This window comes from Erythranthe guttata, chromosome 2 (genome assembly GCF_056151865.1).
Source record: "Erythranthe guttata isolate IM_541 chromosome 2, IM_541, whole genome shotgun sequence".
NCBI lineage: Eukaryota > Viridiplantae > Streptophyta > Magnoliopsida > Lamiales > Phrymaceae > Erythranthe > Erythranthe guttata.
Genome location: NC_142534.1, coordinates 10,584,093 through 10,603,971, shown reverse-complemented (window position 1 = coordinate 10,603,971; position 19,879 = coordinate 10,584,093). Strand labels below are relative to the sequence as shown.

At 41.1% G+C, this 19,879-nt stretch overlaps 2 protein-coding genes across 2 annotated transcripts; one reads left to right on the top strand and one right to left on the bottom strand.

Annotated features, from left to right (window-relative positions):
- The first annotated feature begins 757 nt into the window (after positions 1-757).
- Positions 758-7,652, top strand: LOC105974559 (serine/threonine-protein kinase Nek2). Its single transcript, XM_012999671.2, has 15 exons — positions 758-1,132; positions 1,793-1,924; positions 2,058-2,124; positions 2,588-2,653; positions 3,303-3,349; positions 3,537-3,582; positions 3,692-3,772; positions 3,858-3,900; positions 3,977-4,026; positions 4,119-4,200; positions 4,363-4,412; positions 4,938-5,011; positions 5,271-5,322; positions 5,819-6,259; positions 6,816-7,652. Exons 2-15 carry the CDS (start codon positions 1,839-1,841, stop codon positions 7,437-7,439), a joined length of 1,809 nt encoding a protein of 602 aa, XP_012855125.1. The 5' UTR covers positions 758-1,132; positions 1,793-1,838; the 3' UTR covers positions 7,440-7,652.
- Positions 7,653-7,831: 179 nt separating this feature from the next.
- LOC105974529 (protein IQ-DOMAIN 19) lies at positions 7,832-9,343 on the bottom strand. The gene is made up of 3 exons (XM_088814979.1): positions 8,981-9,343; positions 8,595-8,834; positions 7,832-8,473 (listed from the first exon to the last, which is right to left on the bottom strand). The coding sequence occupies exons 1-3, from the start codon at positions 9,341-9,343 to the stop codon at positions 7,832-7,834; spliced, it is 1,245 nt and encodes a 414-aa protein (XP_088671105.1).
- Between the last annotated feature and the right edge of the window lie 10,536 nt (positions 9,344-19,879).

The following is a 19,879-nucleotide window of genomic DNA, read 5'->3' as shown; positions in this document are numbered from 1 at the left end:
TATTATTATTATTATAATAATAATAATAATTATTATTATTATTATAATAATAATAATAATAATTATTATTATTATAATAATATGGTGAGAGTGGTGATGGAAAAAAATGGAAGAAAGAGATTGATCGGCTGGACGAGAAATGGGTTGGGGTCGGGGTCGGGGGAGGGGGAGCCCGGGGGAGCCGCCCCCCATCGACAGGAGATGCCCTTAAGGCAACACATTATTTGTTGAATGACAAAACATGAATGACAACACATTGAAAGCTATACAATACAGAGCCACAAGTTTCCTGCAACATAGATTTTAATACATATATCGTTGTACTTTTAATATCTATACGTTTCCCCAAGTTTCGGTATCACCATTTTTGGAACATACCGTTTCTCCGTATTCCCGTTTCTCTGTTTCCCCATCGTCATTTTCACGTCCGTACTACACAACATGCAACACATTTTTACAAACAATTAGTCAATATATGTCACTAAGTTCAAATTTAAGGTAATACTATCAAGTATCAACTTTGATTTCATATTTGAGCAAGACTTTTTTTTCCTACTTGAAAATCACAAATTAAGTAGTATTTCCAAGAATATTTAACCCTCTTAGACAAGTAATAAATTCTAATACAACAAATTTTCGAATTTACCATGATAATAATAACTGTTCGATATTTTTAGACTCAACTTTTGGGGGACAAGTCGCCTGTTGACTGAATAACTGATTATGATTAAATTACTGTTTTAAACACTTTGTTAACGAATCTAATCTCCCTCCCCATTTTGTCCGCTTCTGTATGGCAGTGAAAATTGTCGCTTTTCGATAATATAATAATATAATAATATGCAATCACTCTCACTCTCTCTCTCTAAAAACTCTGATTCTCTCTCTACAATGTGTGTGTGTGTGTGTTGTTGGGAGCAGAAGAAAGTAGTAACACTGGTGGTGGACTCCTAAATCTGTAATGCAGGATTCACAAGGGCACCATCTTCTTCTTCCTGCGCATCTACTACTAACACAGCCATTGCAACGCCGTCGTTTTGCCTTTTATCCTGCAACTGCTCAACTACATTGCTCTTCCTTTCTCTTCTCACTAGCACCATCAGCTCGTGATCCGAAGAACTCCGCGTTTCAGGTGATTTTTTTCAACTTTTTTCCTTTTGCTTTTTTTTTTTTTAATTTCCTTCCTCGGTTTTTCCTTTTCCGCTTTTGCTTTTTTTTTTTCAGCTTTTTTTATGTGATCTATGAACGAATCTGTTGGAATTGACCGTGAACTGACAACCAATTTCTGTCCTTTGTTGCTTCTCATATTTTATGTTCAGTTTCAGCTTAATTTTTAGCTTATTTAAATTTAGATATTGCTTATTGTTTAATTTGCTGATAGAATTGCTTACATAATGGTGCAATTTTTGTTGTTCTCTGAGCCTGAATGTTTGTTGTGGTTTTGATTCCGAATCTAGAAAATCAATGTTTTAAATGTATGCTTTGTAACCGCTAATTTACCTAATCCTGGTTGAATATTCAAAATCTCAAAAATTATTTTCAGCTTCGTAATTAATGCTTCATATCTCTTGAATTTCAAAAATAATTTAATGTGATGATTGTGCTTCATCACATTTATACTGCAGTTTGTGTATGCAGTAATCTTCGTTTGGTGCCATTGCCTTATATCTTCTCTGTATGGAAGTAGTTGGAAGTGTTTCTCATTATATTTTTCTTCGATATTATGTTTTACCGTTTAATACAAAGAATTGAAACATGTGTTCCTTTTTCTGTTTTATGCCTATTGTTGCAGGACTAAAGACTGTGTTTGATCTGGTGGAAAGTTGTTTAGTATTCCAATGGATAAGTATGAAATACTTGAACAGATCGGAAAGGGGGCTTTCGGTTCTGCTGTTCTTGTGAGGCATAAACTAGAAAAGAAGAAGTGAGAAGCAAACAAATCTCTCTTCGTTATCCCATCTTTATTTATTTTCATTTATGAGAGCGAGCTAATTTTCGGTGGATTGATTAATTTGGTTGGTTTTCAGCTCATTATATTTTTGTGGTTTAATGTTTAGGTATGTGTTAAAAAAGATCCGTCTTGCCCGCCAAACCAATAGGACACGTCGATCTGCACATCAGGAGGTCAGCTGCTGTTGACTGCTTTTGCAGCAGCCATAATGTTTGAATGTTATAAGTTTATTGGAAAATTATTACTGTATCTCTATCTTTCTGTCTCTCTTTCTCTCCATGATCATGGAAACGGAAACATGCAATCAATCATCTGTGTTTTTTTCTAGACTGCATTTGAAACTGTCCGTATTGTTTGTCTACTACTCGTTTTGATGTCTCTCTCTCTTTCTTTCCATGATCATGGAAACGGAAACATGCAATCAATCATCTGTGTTTTTTTCTAGACTGCATTTGAAACTGTCCGTATTGTTTGTCTGCTACTCGTTTTGATCTCTCTCTCTCTCTCTCTCTCTCTCTCTCTCTCTCTCTCTCTCTCTCTCTCTCTCTCTCTCTCTCTCTCTCTCTCTTGTATGCAACGGATCTCTCGATATTCCCAATTTAAGATGAGCTAATGGTGGTTTATTTTACTGTGTAGATGGATCTTATATCAAAGATGCAAAACCCATTCATAGTGGAGTATAAAGATTCATGGGTTGAAAAGGTAAAGAAGTGTCACCCATTTACTGAGATTTGTAGCTACATTGACTCTGATGTAAAATTCACTCTGATATTTGTAGCTACAGAGAGCAGAATGTATAATAAGGATGACCTACGTTAAGGCCACCATTGATAAAACATCCTAAGTTCTGTTGTTATCGGTCTTTCTGTTCAAAACATTTTCCAATTTAAAGTATCATTTTATTTTATCAACTCCTATAGAACAATCCGAGACGTTCGGGGATTTATGGCGGTGGTTGACTGTGGAACAAGAGATGGATAGGATAAACAGAATTTCTGTTGCTAGTCAGACTACGATGTGGTGTGAAGCTAACTTGGACGGATATAACTCCCAACAACATGAAGTAGTCTTAGAATATGAAATTGGTGATAGAAAACAAACTTCTAAGCCTCTATGAATCCCTTGTAATTACCTGTCTCCGATTTCTCACATTGCATCTGTTTCTTCTGTTGACTTGCTATTTACTCCTTACAAAACCACCGGTGCTACTCACCAGAAAAAAAGAAAAGGAATCAACTGCGATATCGCTTCTTGGACTGTTATAAATATCACCTCTAATAAGCATTTTCCTTTTATCTCTCTGCGTCTCTGAACTCAGATTTTAACAGTAAACTTCTGTTTAATTTCTCAGGGTTGCTATGTTTGCATTATCATAGGTTACTGTGAAGCTGGAGACATGTAAGTGGTTCTTCATTCAAACTGTGTTACTAGATATCTACACTTCCACTGACAACCTCTCTCCTAGTGAGGCCAATCAGGCACATAAACCGATAAACCGACACATCTAGAGGAAAAATTTCCTCCGAGAGTATAAGAGGAAAGGCGAATGGATTTTTAACCTCTTCTAACACTTTTATATTTATAGGGCTGAAGCCATAAAAAAGGCAAATGGTGTCCATTTTCCCGAAGAGGTACTTCATTTTGTAACTTTCTTTTTCATAGTTTTCTTTTTTCTTTTTTCTTTTAAAATCATTTATGTGAAAGTTATAGCTTTTAATATGTAGCACCAAATTCATGCAGAAGCTTTGTAGATGGCTTGTTCAACTACTAACAGCACTGGACTACTTACACACGAATCATATCCTTCATCGTGATGTCAAGGTCAGTTATATCACACTGTCCCGTTAGTAGATATTTTTTCATTTGTTGTAGAGTCTTCAGGATCTAATATAACAAAATTTTGCAGTGCTCTAATATATTTTTAACAAAAGATCAAGATATTCGTCTTGGTAAGAGATCGTCTTTTTTTCTCAATCTTTCATATTGGCGATTTTGAACTTTTGCTCAAGTGCATGGTTGTTGCAGGTGATTTTGGGCTTGCCAAAATGTTGACGTCAGATGAGCTTACTTCCTCAGTACGCGTTATACACTCAACATAATTTTCGTTTTTCTATTTCAAATTTGTCTCATTGTCATATCGATGCCTTGTGTTGTTCCTTTTTCTCAGATTGTTGGTACTCCCAGTTACATGTGCCCTGAGCTACTTGCAGATATACCATACGGCTCAAAATCCGATATATGGTCCCTTGGTAAGCGAAGAATTTTGTTCTCCTGCATGTTTACATTAAATAATCTAAAAAATATAGAGACCCAAAATGAGTTTATCATGTTTTAATTACCGCAGGTATAGATCAATTTTTTGTTTGTACATATTTTTACACAATTATTGTCCACAATCTAATGTCATTCAGGATGCTGCATATACGAGATGACAAGCCTTAAACCTGCATTCAAGGCATTTGTAAGTTGTTGTACACCTAACCATAGTCATTATTATGCCAACTTATTTGTCAACATGATTGAACGAATCGGTTTCAGGCCCAAAAATTTGCTCATTAGTTTCCTTGATAGTAGCATTGTGATGACTGGTCGTTATAGCCAATCTTTCTGCATGACAATGCATGATATACCATGTAACTTATGCTTCGGAAGAAAATTTGTTAGTTAACCAATTTGTTTGCCGTTGTGAGTCACACTTCCTTTGATTTAAAATCAATTTAATTGTATATCAGTTGATTATAATATAAAGTCTTAGAACATAACCAAATCATGAGTTGATTAGCTGCTGAATTATCTAATTGGTGTATTGCTGCAATTAAATTGTAAGGATCCACTTAACCTTGTTTCTTAGTTTTCATTGTTATTTTCGAAACGTTTTATTGCTGGGAGTCTCTGAAATTACATGTTTAGCTGTGTTGGACCGTCGGTTTCTGGTGGAGGTAGTAGTCTTTCTGATTGTAATGGTTTTGTGTGCATCTTTGGACAGGATATGCAGGCTCTCATCAACAAAATAAACAAGTCTATAGTTGCTCCATTACCTACTAAATATTCTGGTGCATTGTGAGTTCCTCCACATTCTTCGTTTTTCTTATCTGTGAACCTTGGTTTATTTCTTGCTCTCTCTGTTGCTTGTTGTTGTGGAGGTTGAATACTGGATTTTCTATTGAAATCTATTCTGTCTATTGTTAGCTTAAAATAATTGATAATATATTAGATTTCACATTGCAACACTTGTTTCATAAATTTATAGTTTCTGTTGAAAGAAATGTCAATTTAATATTATATGCTTGATCCTAACATCTTGCTATCTGTGTTATAGCCGAGGACTGGTCAAAAGCATGCTGAGGAGAAATCCAGAACTTCGACCTAGCGTAAGCTCTGTTCTTTAATTTGATTTCAAACAACTTACACAACAGAGATTTCTTTAACTGGCCTTTTCTTTTGGTTGAAATCTTACTTTTATTTTCTTGCCTGCAAGTTCAAATTTCCAAATGGCTGGTTAGTATTTGCATTCTGCCTTGTTCTAACTCTAATCTGTTATCTCGAGGGATACGAGGTGTTGACACTTGACACTTGTACGTCATTTGAGAGGGAAAGATCCTTTTATAAATCTCATATTTTACCTATTTGTTTCTTGTTTCTAGATATCATGTTAGCTTTTTTCAATTTCAAATGTCTCAATTGGACTTGTCCAGCTATTTATACCTTTTTGAGTTAAGAACATGTTTTTGACAAGTGTAGAATCAAGAAAAGCAATTTGTTGCTTTTGCTAATATCCAGTATTTTTGAAGATGGTGTTTCAACATATATTTTCTATTAGTTCACATTCAATATGACTGCACTAATATAATATATCAATTGCTGTAGGCTGCAGAACTTCTGAAGCATCAGCACCTTCGACCATACGTGCTCGATGTTCATCTGAAGCTAAATTCCCCAAGGCGTAACAGTCTTCCATGTGAATGGACGGAAACAGAAACGAAGAGCGCTAGGAAAATTAGATTTTCAGAGCCCGTTCATGCCCCAAGTCCAGTGTATAGAGAGATACGATTATCAAGTGGAAATGACAGGACTTTAAATCCCAGTGTATCTGAAGCTGAGCAAAGTTATGGTTCTTCAACTAGGATTACTGGGAGCATTCCTTTCAATCTGCATCAAGGAACGAAAGAATTTTCTGCTGGAAGCATGCATGAAGGGACTATCATTACAAAAAATGTTCCTTCGAATATCGCAAAGAACCATAAAGCTACACAATCGAAGCCTTCACCTGCCACAAGAAAACCACAGTTTTCAAAGAATCGTGAACTGGTAAGATCAAGATAAAACTATCTGGACGTACTACACTTTATTATCATTTTCCTTTTGATTTTACCTGCACTTATAGTAAATTTAATGCACGTATGCAGTTAGCCCTCAGAACTCGAAATGGTGACCCAAGCATTGCATGAAAAAGTGCAATTATGTCATCATTTGGACATTTAGTGACACCTTACACTACTGAATTTAGTAGCACATAGCACATCTAATTTAGTTTAGTTAGGTTTTGGCTTCGATGGATTTTAAACCAAGGTAAGTTGGAGATAAGATGAATTTGAATCACCTTGGATTATACATCTGAAATTTGTTTTATATCCAAAAATTATTCAGCCTTCGTGGAAGGTGTGAAAAAATTACTATCAGTAGCAGAGGTAAAAAAATCTTTATTAGCCATATTGCATCGGTATTTCTCTTGAAGCTGTTGTTTATCATCTCTCAGTAATTGGAAAAGCATCTTTATAATTTTATTCTTTTGCTGCATACTAGATATATACTATTGATATTTCTCTTGAAAAGCATTCTCATTGGTAGAATATGCTTTATGCAGCTTCCGACAACAAAAAGCTTGGTCAAGAAATCCATCACTACCAATCGCAGAGCTTCTCTTCCTTTGCCAGCCAAAGATGCAGACCGGAAACTCGGTCGCAGGCCCAGTGTAGGTCCTATGTGGAACATAGACAGTATAAAGTCTCAAAATGTTTCCGTAAATGCCCCTCGAATCGACAGGATGGTTGAATTTCCACTAGCATCGTACGAGGAGTCCTATCCTATACGCAGAAGCTCATTGGCCTCCGCACAAGGTTCGTCTAGCTCACCTCAAGGTGACCGTTCTATCATGAAAGACAAATGTACAATTGAGTTTCCAGATAAATCTAACGTGAAGAATGGAAGTGACTGTTCCGATCAAAACGCAACAGCTGGCGCGTCGAGCCGAACATCGTCGGACCAAAGGCGTCGCCGCTTCGACACGTCGTCTTACAGGCAGAGAGCCGAAGCATTGGAAGGTTTGCTTGAGTTCAGCGCAAGATTGTTGCAAAACGAGAGAATTGAGGAACTTGGGGTTTTACTAAAACCATTTGGACCAGGGAAAGTGTCTCCGAGGGAAACTGCAATCTGGTTGACCAAAAGCTTCAAAGGAAATACCCTCCAAACAGAAGAAGTTTACCAATGAAAACGGTGTAAAAGGAGGCTGGTAGGTTATGTATAGTTTGGCATTTCATATAAGCCAACTTCCGAATTAGTAGTTAAGTTGTTAATTGAGATTTTAGTAGTTGCTGAACGAGATAGGAAATAAATTGTCCAACTTTTTTGCAGATCTATTACTTTTCATTAATATCAAAATCACATTATCGGTCCCTTACACCGTACGGGGTTTTTACATTTATGTTCTCTATTTCTCGACAGCTTATGAATTTCTAGCCAGATCTTATATATATATATATATATATATATATATATATATATATATATATATATATATATATATATATATATATATATATATATATATATAGATGAATTTAATCTTTCTTGCCTTGGTCATCAAATCTGATATTGATTCTGTCAATATAAATTCAAGGGAGGCTGCATTTGAATGAAAATGAACGAAATCAGCAGAGCTAACTTAGTTTGTGTGAAATTTGTGCAAATAAGAAGTGATACTAAGTGAATAACAATAGATGCGATTTGTGCACTTACCTCAACCGTGATCAATGACTTTCTACGTTTGGAATTAGAGTCTCTGCTATTAGTGGACTTGTTAGAGCGATAAATCTTGACTAGCCAATTAGGATACTCACTTTCTTTGTCATTTTTACCGTCCACAGATGACAATCGCCCGCTATTCTGTTTAGGGCGCTGCCTTGGTTCACTGTGTGACCTGGCTTTTGCTTTTGATGATTTTGTATTTGTCATATAATTCGGCGTCAAATGAGAATCGGAAGGTATTATACAATCTGGTGAATCATTATGTGACAATGGATGAACAAATAGATGCTTGTTTTCTTGGCAAGCAGAGTAGTATCTCATGGAATTTCTTCTTTCCGATTTCAATGAAAACTCATCTAGTTGTTTATCGTGGGTTGTAGAGCTCGAATCTGTGAAGGATAACGTTGATGGACTCGTATACATCTTGTGATGTACGCGTCCACTTTTGCTCCTTAAACATCCGTTTCTTGGATAGCTGTTTGCATTAGCTGTATTATCCTGTCATTTACATAATAAACTATGTGTTATATTTCGTAGGTGATTATGAATGAACCGATTCACATAATAAAGAGAAGGACTCAAATTTTTCGGAGATGTCTTATATATAACCATGACTTACATTTATTTCTTCCGTAATTTTTTTATCTGAAGCTGATAATTCCTTGTATGATTTTCTCCGTCCCACAAAAACCGGTGGTTCCTCTGCCATCTGGATCCTGTGAATCCGGGATTTGACTTGAATCGCCATCACAATGTGCATTGACCTTAAAACAGTTTTCATCTGCTTTCGCACCAAGTGACCCCTTGCCAAGGCTTGCAATTTCACTAATCCTTTCAAAGCCCTCAATGCTCTCTTTGCCTGCATGTACAAAAATACGCCATATGAACAAGGTAAAGTGAAATATAATTGAAATTGTATTGTTGGAAGAATTTAGACTTGTAGTGTGTGTGTGTGTGTGTGTGTGTGTGTGTGTGTGTGTGTGTGTGTATAACGTGGGCATGTACCAAATAGGAACGATAGACGGCTTGTATTTTGGTAGCAGCTGCATGTGCATGCAACAGAAGGGACATAGCATAGTAGTTTCCGTGATGAGCTTGGTATTCGAGAAAGGATGCTTGTTTCGACGCAAGGATTGAATCGAAGGATCTACTGCTTTTGTGTGTACGTGCGTTAGGTTTCGTGCTGGTTGATCTTTTGAAACTCCATCGTCTTCTCTCTTTAGGAGTATTTGCATTTGCATCTGCGGCCGAAATCACGGCTTGCGTGTGAGTCTCTTGTGGAGCTGAAGAAAGGCATGTTTTCTTGTTGCACTTGTCTTCTCTTTTCCCCATCAACAAATTTCTGATCCATTTGCTTGCCTTACCCATGCTGGCCGGGCTCCAACACTTGATGAGTAAATGGGAAATGGGGATATATTTTGATCAAATATGTGTGTACACGTATATTGTATTTATAGTAGAAATATTGAAGGTTGATTTGGTTAATTGAATAAGCTTGTATTGATTAATTATAAATTAAAGAAGAATGCAATTGTTTTTAGACTGTGCCCATGGGCCTGCAGTGAGTTGCCGTTGAGCTGCCATTTGCCCACATATGTATCCTTCCGGCTACGGAGGTTCTTGTTTGTTTGCTGAATGGGGCGAATTGCAAAAACATCCTTTACAATAATTAAATGGCAAATGACATATATGTTCATGACATATATGTTTGTAATTTTTTTCTCCCTAAATTATTGTTGATAATGCTAAAATTTAGATCACCTGGGGTAGTGCAGAAAACGAGCTGGGAGAGCAAAGCGGATCAGTAGCTTGATAACTTGATGATCCTGAGGTCCCTGCGAAATGAGCGCACGTGAACTAGGCCGGGGGTTGATCCGGCGGAAACTCCTCTGACGCTCAAGTCAGATGTACGGATCGTGGAGATAGTATAGAGAATAAAACTCGAGATTGATTGTGAATAATTAGAACGTACCTTAACAAATGAGTAAAACATCTATTTATATGTCGTTGATTGGATTGGGCTTACTTTGTTGGGCCCAAGCCTTACTTTGAAGGTGCTTGGGCTTTCGTGTAGTGGGCCCACTTGTATGTGGTTGGGCTTTTGTGTGTTGGGCCTAATTATTAGATAAATTTGGGGGCCCATTGGGCCGGCCCAATTAGGTATATCATTAAGCCCCCCAACTCTCGAGTCGAGACGGAAGGCTTGTGTAGAGGAATCCGGCTCGTGTCGATAGTTAATTGTGTCGTGGACGGAATAATTTCCGTTGGCGTTGAATTGATCTCCTTAATTTACATAAGGGATAATTGTATTTATTTGGCAACGAGGTATATATTTAAGGGTTTTAAATAATACACCAGGGCCAGATAAATAGACTCGTTTTGCGGTGGAAATAATTAAACTTCAACTTCTGCGTAATAAATATGGGTATGTAATTTTAACTCTAGGTCTTCTCCCCTCTTCTTCTTTTATTCGATAGCGGTAGAGTAGAAACTTTTTTTTTTTTTTTTTTTTTTTGATTGTTTGTTCGGAGAAAATATTTGTCATGTCGAATCCGGGTAAAACAAAATCTTACGAATTAATCTTCGAGATCCGATTGAAGGGGGCGAGAAAACTTTTGGTTCTGTGGGCATGGAACGCGAGAAGGTAGTACTATCGGGTGGGGAAATCGGATCTGCGGTAGGTAGTGCTCGAAATTCTGTGCAGGTGGGTGTGGTAGGTGGCTCGGATGCAGTTGCCGGCTCGAGCCGTGCTTCTAGCCGCTCAAAAACGTGTGAGGGGGCGTGCTTCGAGGTTAGAGAGAAGCCTAGCCGAGCCGTGGAGTTGGAAGTAGGGACGGCGGCGGAAGAGAGGAGAACCAGCGGACGTGGTCCAATGGGAGGAGGCCACGTGCGCTGATATGCGTAAAACCTACGTATAAATAACCGCAAGTGTACAGTATCGGGTTTTGCAGAATAGTGAATTCCGGATATCGATCCACAGGGAATTAAGTTCCTAAATCTACCAAGTATCGTAATTATACTATCCTAAACTTTATCTTGACGGGAGAAAAAGATGGGAGATGACATGAAGCCAAAATGAAATAAAAATAAAAACAACGGTCCGCCAGAACAAGCGAAGAATTATGACGTGTGATGGCTTCTAGGGTAAAATTCACCAATGTACTATCGATAAAGATCTACAAATCCGAATCTAATTTCAATTCTATATTCGCTAACCCAGACACTAAAATACCCTAACCCCCGTCTCCAGTGTAGTTAGAGTCTACCCACAGGTCCGGCGTCTCCGTTCAGAACCTGATATTAAGAGAGCATTTAGGTCAAGTCCTTAAGGGCTACCCGAGGTGCATCACGTCTCCGTTTCCACAACCCGAGCTATGTTTTCCTAAAATCAAACGAGAAATCCTCTCTCGAGTTCATCCCCATTTGGAATCAATTCAACTGTTGGCCAAACAATCGAAAGCATTTAATAAAGGAAAACATAAACATAATCAAAGAACGACAAATAGATCACAGATCTGGAAATCAAAATCAATATATATAAGGTTTCATTTCAAATGCTCAGTTCATTACAAACATAGCATCAAAATGAAGAACACGAGAAATCATAAACTAAACGTAAAGAAAAGCTTATGAAAAACCCGAGTCGAAACCCTCGTCGAAGCTTCCCGCGAAGAACTGGCGAAAACTGAAGAGAAAACCGAAGAAGAAGTCGAGAGATAATCGAGAGTTGGTCGAGATATGGTCGAGATCTCAAAAAATGAATAAGAGACCTTCTATTTATAGTAGGAAATCAAAGAAAAATATCTCGTCTCGAATTCTGTGCCCAGATCGCGATCTGGGCTTCTTGGATCGCGATCTGGCAGCCTTGGAAACTGCGCACCGCCTTTCCAGATCGCGATACGGAATGGTGGATCGCGATCTGGTTCTTGATCAAAAAATGTACTGTGAGACCCCCCAGATCGCGATCCAGGAAGGCTGGATCGCGATCTGGATCTGACCCCAATTTGCTCTCTGTAAGACCCCCCAGATCGCGATCCAGGAAGGCTGGATCGCGATCTGGGCTTCTGCGCCAACTTCAAACACTGTTTTGACCCTTTTTTAGCCCGAATTCGACAATTTTGCATTTCACAAAATTTGTAGATCTTGAAGTGAGCTTTCTAAGACTACTTGAATCAGCTCAATCGGAGGTCGTATGAAAAAGTTATGCTTGAAATACGAAATAGTGCCACACCCGCGATAATGCACTTTTGCACGTGTTTGGTTTGATTTTCGGCTTCGCTTCCAAAATCGTTTCGAATCGGAAAAAATAGCTTCTCTTTACCTAAAATATAAATAAAACAAGAAACGCATAATATATACAAATAAAGCCGAAAACTCGGACGAACGAAGACCAAAACTCGAAGAATTGATAAGTAAAAATCATGCAAAATGAACACTTATCATGCGCACATCGGTTAGGGGAGACGAGCCACACGCGCGCGCGTCGGGCGTTGGGTTTGAGGGACGCGCGCGCGTGGTAGTGACGTCGCAGCAGCAGGGCGCGCTTTCCAAGCGACGCGCGCGCGTCGGAAATGCGGATTGATGCTGACGCGCGCGCGTTGGGAATTGGTGAGGCGACACGTGTGCATGGGCGTGTTGAAGACGCGTGCGCGCGTGATTCAGACCCTTTTGGGGTCACGCGCGCGCGTGATGGCGCGTTAGAGGATGGGGAGTCGACACGTGTGCCTGGGCATGTTGATGACGCGCGCGCGCGTGAATCAGCCCATTTTGGGGTCACGCGCGCGCGTGAGGGCGCGTTAGAGGACGGTTTTGGGTCCGATTCCGGTGAAATCGGTGGGCGAATCGCCGAGAATGTTGGTGCACATGGTGTTTTAAATGGGGCTAGTTCAGGACGGCGAGAAATCATCGAATCGTGGAGTGATGATGTGGAAACCAATGATAATGTTCGTGATCAAGTAGGTGGATTTGTTTCTAATAGGCGTTATTCTCGACGCCAAATCGTGGATTTTGGAAGTGATAGCGATGATTCGAATCAAGCACCTTTGGCGAGTGATCATGCGGTGCCAAGTAGTGAAGTTGAGCCGATGGTTGAAGAGGAGGAGGAAGATGATATTCCGCCCGGTGATGTTGAGATTGATAGTATGAGGCAAAAGAAACTTAAGTCAATTAATTTGGACTTAGTTAATTTTGATAGTAAACTGACGGAAGAACATGTGCAGTCTATTCGTCGTCTAGTTGGAGCGCCTAGAAATATCGAGTTGTTGTTGCCTCAGAAGGGCGACCGGTTGTATTCGCCACCCGATGGGTTTCATACGGTTTTCTTGGCTTACGTGACGTGTACATCTCAGATTACTCCGCATCCGACCTTGTTGAAGATTTGCGAGGAATTCAAGATAGGGTATAGTCAGTTAACTCCCGCCGCTGTTCTGATGTTCGAGGCGTTTCACCATAGAGTGTCTCGAGTAGGTTTGTCTGTGACTGTGAGTTTGTTCAAGGCGTTATTTACGTTACATCGTCCCAATAAGTGGCCTTTCTTTTGTTTTCATCCTCACGTTCCCTATCAATTTTAGAAGAGTGTGAAGTTATCCTTGGGTGAATGGAATTCGCTTTTCTTTTATGTGAGGGCCCCCTCTTTCGATGTCCCTCTAGTGTGGAGACATACGTGTGAGAGTTTCAAGATTACTGCCAATATGGCGAAGATGATTGAAGAGTCTAGGTTGTGTGATGTGGAGTTTGATCCGAGGTGTTTGATACCGAAGGCAAAGGGTCAGCACCATATATCCTTTTGTTGCACTGACCGGGGTCTTTTTCCCTTTTTTTTTTTTTTTTTTTTTTTGTTTTTGTTTTTTTTTTGTTTTTTTGTAGTTTTTTGGCTGCATATATTTCATGTCTCTTATATGGTTGTTTTCTTTTGTAGATGGGGGTATCACATTCGCGGCAATTCGAGCTAAGGCGAATGGGACGTCGAAGAAGGCATCGAAGAAGGTTCCCTCCACGTTGGGAGGTTCTTCGAGTGGTTTGCCTCATGAGACGGTCCATGTAGAAACTCCTCGAGTGATCGCAGATGACCGTAGCAGTGCTGGTGAAGTTGAGGGACGTCCCCTTATGAGAGACCGTGGCAAGGGAAAGAGGGTAGATACCGAGTATGTGGCTGTGCCTAAGCGTCCACGGGTTGACCCAGATGAGACCTATGGTTTCCATGGTGGTGCGGGGAAACAGTTGTTTACCTTTGGCGTGAACCGTGAAGGGAAAGAGTCGTACTGGGATGTGTCGGACCATGATTTGCCGATGTTGAGGACCGAGGGGTTTGTTCGGGAGTACGATCGTGCTCGGATGTCTGGTAAGGGCCCTTCTCACATGTTGGAGTTGACTGGTGGGGACTTATGTCGGGTGAGTACTTGTCTATTTTAAATAAGAATTTATGTTATTTCCTCTCTTTCGTGGGTAGAATAATATAAATATTTTTTTTTTTTTTTTTTTTGGTATAGTTGGTAGCAACTTGGAGATATCTCATGGAGCAAGAAGGAAACGTGGAAGCTAGGAAGGAAGAGGAGCGGGCTCGAAGTCAATCGCGTGAGGATGAACTTCTAAGCCAGTTGGAGATAGCGCGATCCCGATCTTGCTCAACGGACGGAAGAGCTTGCTCAAAGGACAGAGGAGCTTGCTCAATGGACAGAGGAGCTCGAGGTTATCCGAGGTGACGCGAAGGCGTATAAGGATGATATTCATAAATTGAACGAGTGCTATGACCGGCTCAAAGAGAAATACGAAGTTGAGAAGGCGACGGGGAAGAGGTTCCTCGCGACGTCAGGTGGTGCTGCTTATAAGGAGTCTATCGTGGAGGAAACCAAGCTTAGCTTCCGAGGTAGTGATGAGTGTGCTGCTATGATTGAGGAGCATGCTTTGGCTGTGGTCTATAAGCCATTAGTTTGTGCTTGTCGCAAATATCTTCGCGAGGTGGGTGGTATCAGTGAGAAGGTTATTCGTGGGATGGAAGCCGGCATATCAGATGAGGAGGATGATGAGGTAGATGTCGACGAAACGGGCACAGAGCTTGTGGATGATATGGTTGCTGATGACCCCACTGTGGGAGCGTCTTCCGCCCGTGGTGGGGGAGTTTAGATTTTTTTGCTATGATAGTTGAACTCTTTTTTATTTATTATTGCTATGGATTTCTTAGTTTGTTTATATCGCTGATGTAGATGAGTATGTCCACTACTATTTCGTTTGAATTTCTTCCTTGTTTGACATTTGAAATTTGATATTTAGTTATTTATTTTGACATTGTCACGGGTTTTTTCGTTGCTTATGTGTATTAACATTTAGCGTTGTACGCGATGTACTTGAGGAGTGGATCAATCTCCCAAGGTTTTTGTTAAGGGTCGTGCCCATTGTTTGGACCGCTTGGGTCTTAAATATATTTGTCCGTGGCCACGCTTTAAAAGTGATACCTCGTTAAACAAGTAAAGGGACTTAGACAATCCAGCTGGCCAGGCTATATGGATTATCCAAGTCTCTTTAAGTGTTTATAGGGTTGTATTGAACTGTACTCATAGTAAGAGGTAACTTGTATTGATTAAGTAGCACAGAGAGTGAAGCAAAAAAAAAATGATTTATTTAATGATAGCGGAGGTGCGATGTTACAAGCCTATATAAGGCGGATGGAAATAAGTTGCTAATGTCTTAGGCCTACGTGAGGCGGCGGTAAATAACTACTACTAAATCAAAGAAATTGAGTCGGTAAATTTTTTTCTAAGTGATTGTACTACACTTGTTCTCCTTCCACGTCTTCCATGTACTCGTTCGTTTTGCTGTGCCTATGGTGTATTGAATTCCTTTGGCGTCTCTATGCCTGCAAAGTATAGTAGAGAAGAGGAAATTTGTTTAAACACTTGTACTGAAGACTTAGTAATTAAAGCTGGGGTGATATGTACTATGATTTCACGTACCCGACTACGGGGATTGCTTTTCTTCCTTGCACTCCGAGATATGAAATCAATTTGTGAGTTGTTGTGAGCTTCTATGTGATCATGCCTGTTATTGGAATTATTTTTTCTCGTTAGTAAGAGCAAACAAAAGCATGCGTGTGTTATATTCTAGTGGAAGTATTGTTACCCTTGGCGATGTGGTATGGAGTGTCTTCGCTCTTTGGGCCATTGATTGAGTAATATGCATCCTCTCGTAACTGGTTTTCAATCTGTAAGAAGATGATGAGATGTGATGATGGATTGCTGATGTAGGTAAAATTACTAGCCCCCCAGTTTAGGTGAGGCGTTTACGCACCTCGTTATGTAGTAGAAAGTTTCCAAGCATGTAGAGACAGTTTTGCGAGATGAGTGACGTGGAAGGTCGCGGAGCCTGCATGTGTAACAATTTCTAAGTGACTTTCATATAGGAGGGGTATAGGTGGTGACTTCAACGGGTCTTAAGTAAGGTAGATGTATACCTTAAGCGTAGAACCGTTTGAGGTTCCTTATATTCCATGTTCTGGGTATAGGGTGTCCGTCAGTGTTCTCGAGGCGATATGCTCCAGTGTTGACCACTTTTGTGATTTTATATGGTCCTTCCCACTTTGGATCGAGCTTACCAATGGGGTGAGAGGCTTCAGCTTTTCAGAGGACTAAATCTCCAACTTGAAAAGAGCGAGGGCGGACCTTTGAGTTATAGGCCTTGGCCATGCATGATTTGTACATCTGCTGCCGAATGCATGCGATCTCTCGTAGCTCATCTACGAGGTCTAGGCTTCCCCGCATAGCTTCTTCATTAGTTGTTGGATCATAGTTGGTGATTCTCCAAGATGGTTCACCGATTTCAACGGGTGCGATAGCCTCTGTGCCGAAAGCTAGATTGAAAGGCGACTCTCCGGTTGCTGCTCGTGGGGTTGTGCGGTAAGCCCATAGTGCGTTAGGAAAATTTTCCACCCACTTTCCTTTGGCATTTCCAAGCCTTGTTTTAAGGTGTTGGAGTATGATGCGATTCGTGACCTCCGTCTGGCCGTTAGCCTGTGGATTGGCTACGGATGTGAAGAACTGTTTGATGTCCAAGCCGAGGCACCAATTCTTTACTTTGTCGCCACAAAATTGGGTTCCGTTATCTGAGATAATGGAACGTGGGATCCCAAAGCGACAGACAATGTTCTTCCATAGGAATTGGATGACTTCTTCTTCTCGGATGCGTACTAAGGGTTCGGCCTCCACCCATTTGGTGAAGTAATCCACTGCTACAATGAGGAATTTGCGCCCTCGTGTGGCGGGCGGGAATGGTCCAACTAAATCCATTCCCCATTGGGCGAAAGGGATGGGGCTGTCAATCGGTTGCATTAACGCCGCTGGTAGGTGAGGGATATTGGCATGCTCTTGGCAGGGCTTGCACTTCCGGACTAATTTCTTTGCATCTTCATGCATCGTTGGCTAATAGTAGCCTTGCCTCAGTAGTTTGAGAGCTAAGGTTCTCCCGCTCAAGTGATTACCGCAGATACCTTCGTGTACTTCTCTAAGTACGTAATCCACTGTGGTCGGGTCGAGGCACTTGAGATAGGGGAATGAGAACCCTCGTTTGTACAATTCTTCTCCCACTATGACGAAGCGAGCGACTCTCGTTTTTAACTTCCGTGCTTCAGTGGGATCTGTTGGAAGTTCTCCCTTCTTGAGATACTTCAGGATTGGAGTGAACCAGCATGGTTCATCCTCCTCGGTGTACTGTACTTCACTGGGTGAAGTTATCTCTGGCTAAGGTGAGGTGAGGAGCGTCACCTTCCGACTTCCGATGTTGGCCATGGAACTTCCAAGCCTAGCTCATTTGTCAGCATGGATGTTATTGGAGCGAGGTACTTGTCTTATCTCGTAGCTCTCGAATTTAGATAACAGAGTGTGCGCGAGAGCTAAGTATTTGGCCATGGTGTCTTCTTTGGCCTCGTAAGCTCCGAGTATTTGGTTGACGACGAGCTGAGAGTCGCTTTGGATTAGGAGCTTACGCGCTCCGGCAGCTAGGGCGAGGCGGATTCCTGCTATCAAGGCTTCATATTCAGCGACGTTGTTTGAGGCCGTGAATTCGAATCGTTGAGCATATTCGAATTCGTCTCCATCGGGATTCGTTAGTACGATACCCGCTCCACCTCCGGTGGCCGTAGAAGATCCATCAACGCTGATAGACCAAGTAGGTAGGGAAGTACTCTCTTCTACTGAATTCATTTCGACTAGAAAGTCAGCCAATATTTGAGCTTTGATAGCGGGGCGGGGTTTGAATTCTACCCGATATTCACTTAGCTCTATCGCCCATTTGGCTAATCGCCCGGATGTCTCGGGACTCCTTAGTATCTGCTTCAAAGGATAATTGGTGAGAACCACCACTTGATGCGATTGGAAGTAAGGTCGAAGCTTCCGAGCTGCATTGATGAGGGCGAGGGCGAGCTTCTCCATATTAGTATAGCGTTGTTCGGCTCCTTGGAGGGCGCGACTTATGTAGTATATGGGTTGGTGACCCTTTTCTCCATCTCGGATTAGGACTGCGCTGATGGCATCAGCTGATGTAGCTAAGTACAGTAGGAGGGTGTCTCCGGGCTGAGGTTTTGTGAGCAAGGGTGGTGATGCGATATATGAATTTAGCTCAGTGGAGGCTTTTTGACATGCCTCATCCCACTCGAACTTTTTTCCTCCCCTTAAAATCTTGAAGAAGGGGAGAGCCTTGTCTGCTGACCTAGAAATGAATCTATTCAGAGATGCCAAACAGCCATTAAGCTGTTGGACTTTCTTGATAGATGTTGGTGGAGCCATTGAGGTGATTGCTTCGATTTTAGCATGATTAGCTTCGATTCCCCGCTGTGAGATCATCTATCCCAAAAATTTACCTCCCCGAACTCCGAACGAACATTTGAGGGGGTTGAGTTTCATCTTATATCTTCGTAAGGTGGTGAAACACTGATCCAAATCGGTTAAGTGGTCTGATACCTTGACAATTTTGACGAGCATGTCGTCGATGTATACCTCCATATTTTTACCGATCTGATCTGCGAACATTGTGTTCACTAGACGTTGGTAGGTGGCTCCTGCATTTTTTAACCCGAAGGGCATGACTTGATAACAGTAGATGCCTTGGTCAGTGATGAAACTAGCCCTCTCTTGATCTTCTGGCGCAAGTATGATCTGGTTATACACTTGGTATGCATCGAGGAAGCTGAGGAGCTCGCACCCCGAGGTCGAATCGATGAGTTGATCGATTCTAGGTAGAGGAAATGGGTCCTTAGGACAAGCTTTGTTGAGGTCAGTGAAGTCTACGCATAATCTCCACTTGCCACCCGGCTTGGGAGCCATTCAGGATACTGAACTGGTCGTATGTGGCCCGCTTCAAGGAGTTTTGCCACTTCCGCTTTGATATGCTTGTTGCGTTCGGGACCAAATGTCCGTTTTCTTTGTTTGACTGGCTTCAACATTTTGTCGACGTTGAGCCGATGCAGAGCTACCTGAGGAGGAATGCCTGACAAATCTTGGGCTTTCTATGCGAATACATCTCCATTGTGCCGCAGAAAGTTGATTAGCTGTCGCTCCGTGGTTGGATCTAGATCAGATCCTATTCGTATGAGCTTGGAGGTATCTCCGGGAGTGAGCTCTATGAGCTTAAGCTCTTCGACAGCTGCTAGCTTGATGCTGTCATCTGGTACACTGATAAGGATTTCTTTATTATCCTCAATGATCGCGTTCACCCACTTCCGTTTGTCGGATTTTTGGGTGTCGTATCCCCTTCCGGACGGTTTAGGCTTCTTGGAAGGTGCTCGTAGGGCCCTTTCATAGCACTCTCGGGCGAGACGTCTATCTCCAAGTACTTCCCCCATTCCGTAGGGAGTAGGGAATTTCCACTTCTGATGGTAGGAGGAATGTACTGATTTGAATGTATGGATTGCTGGCCGCC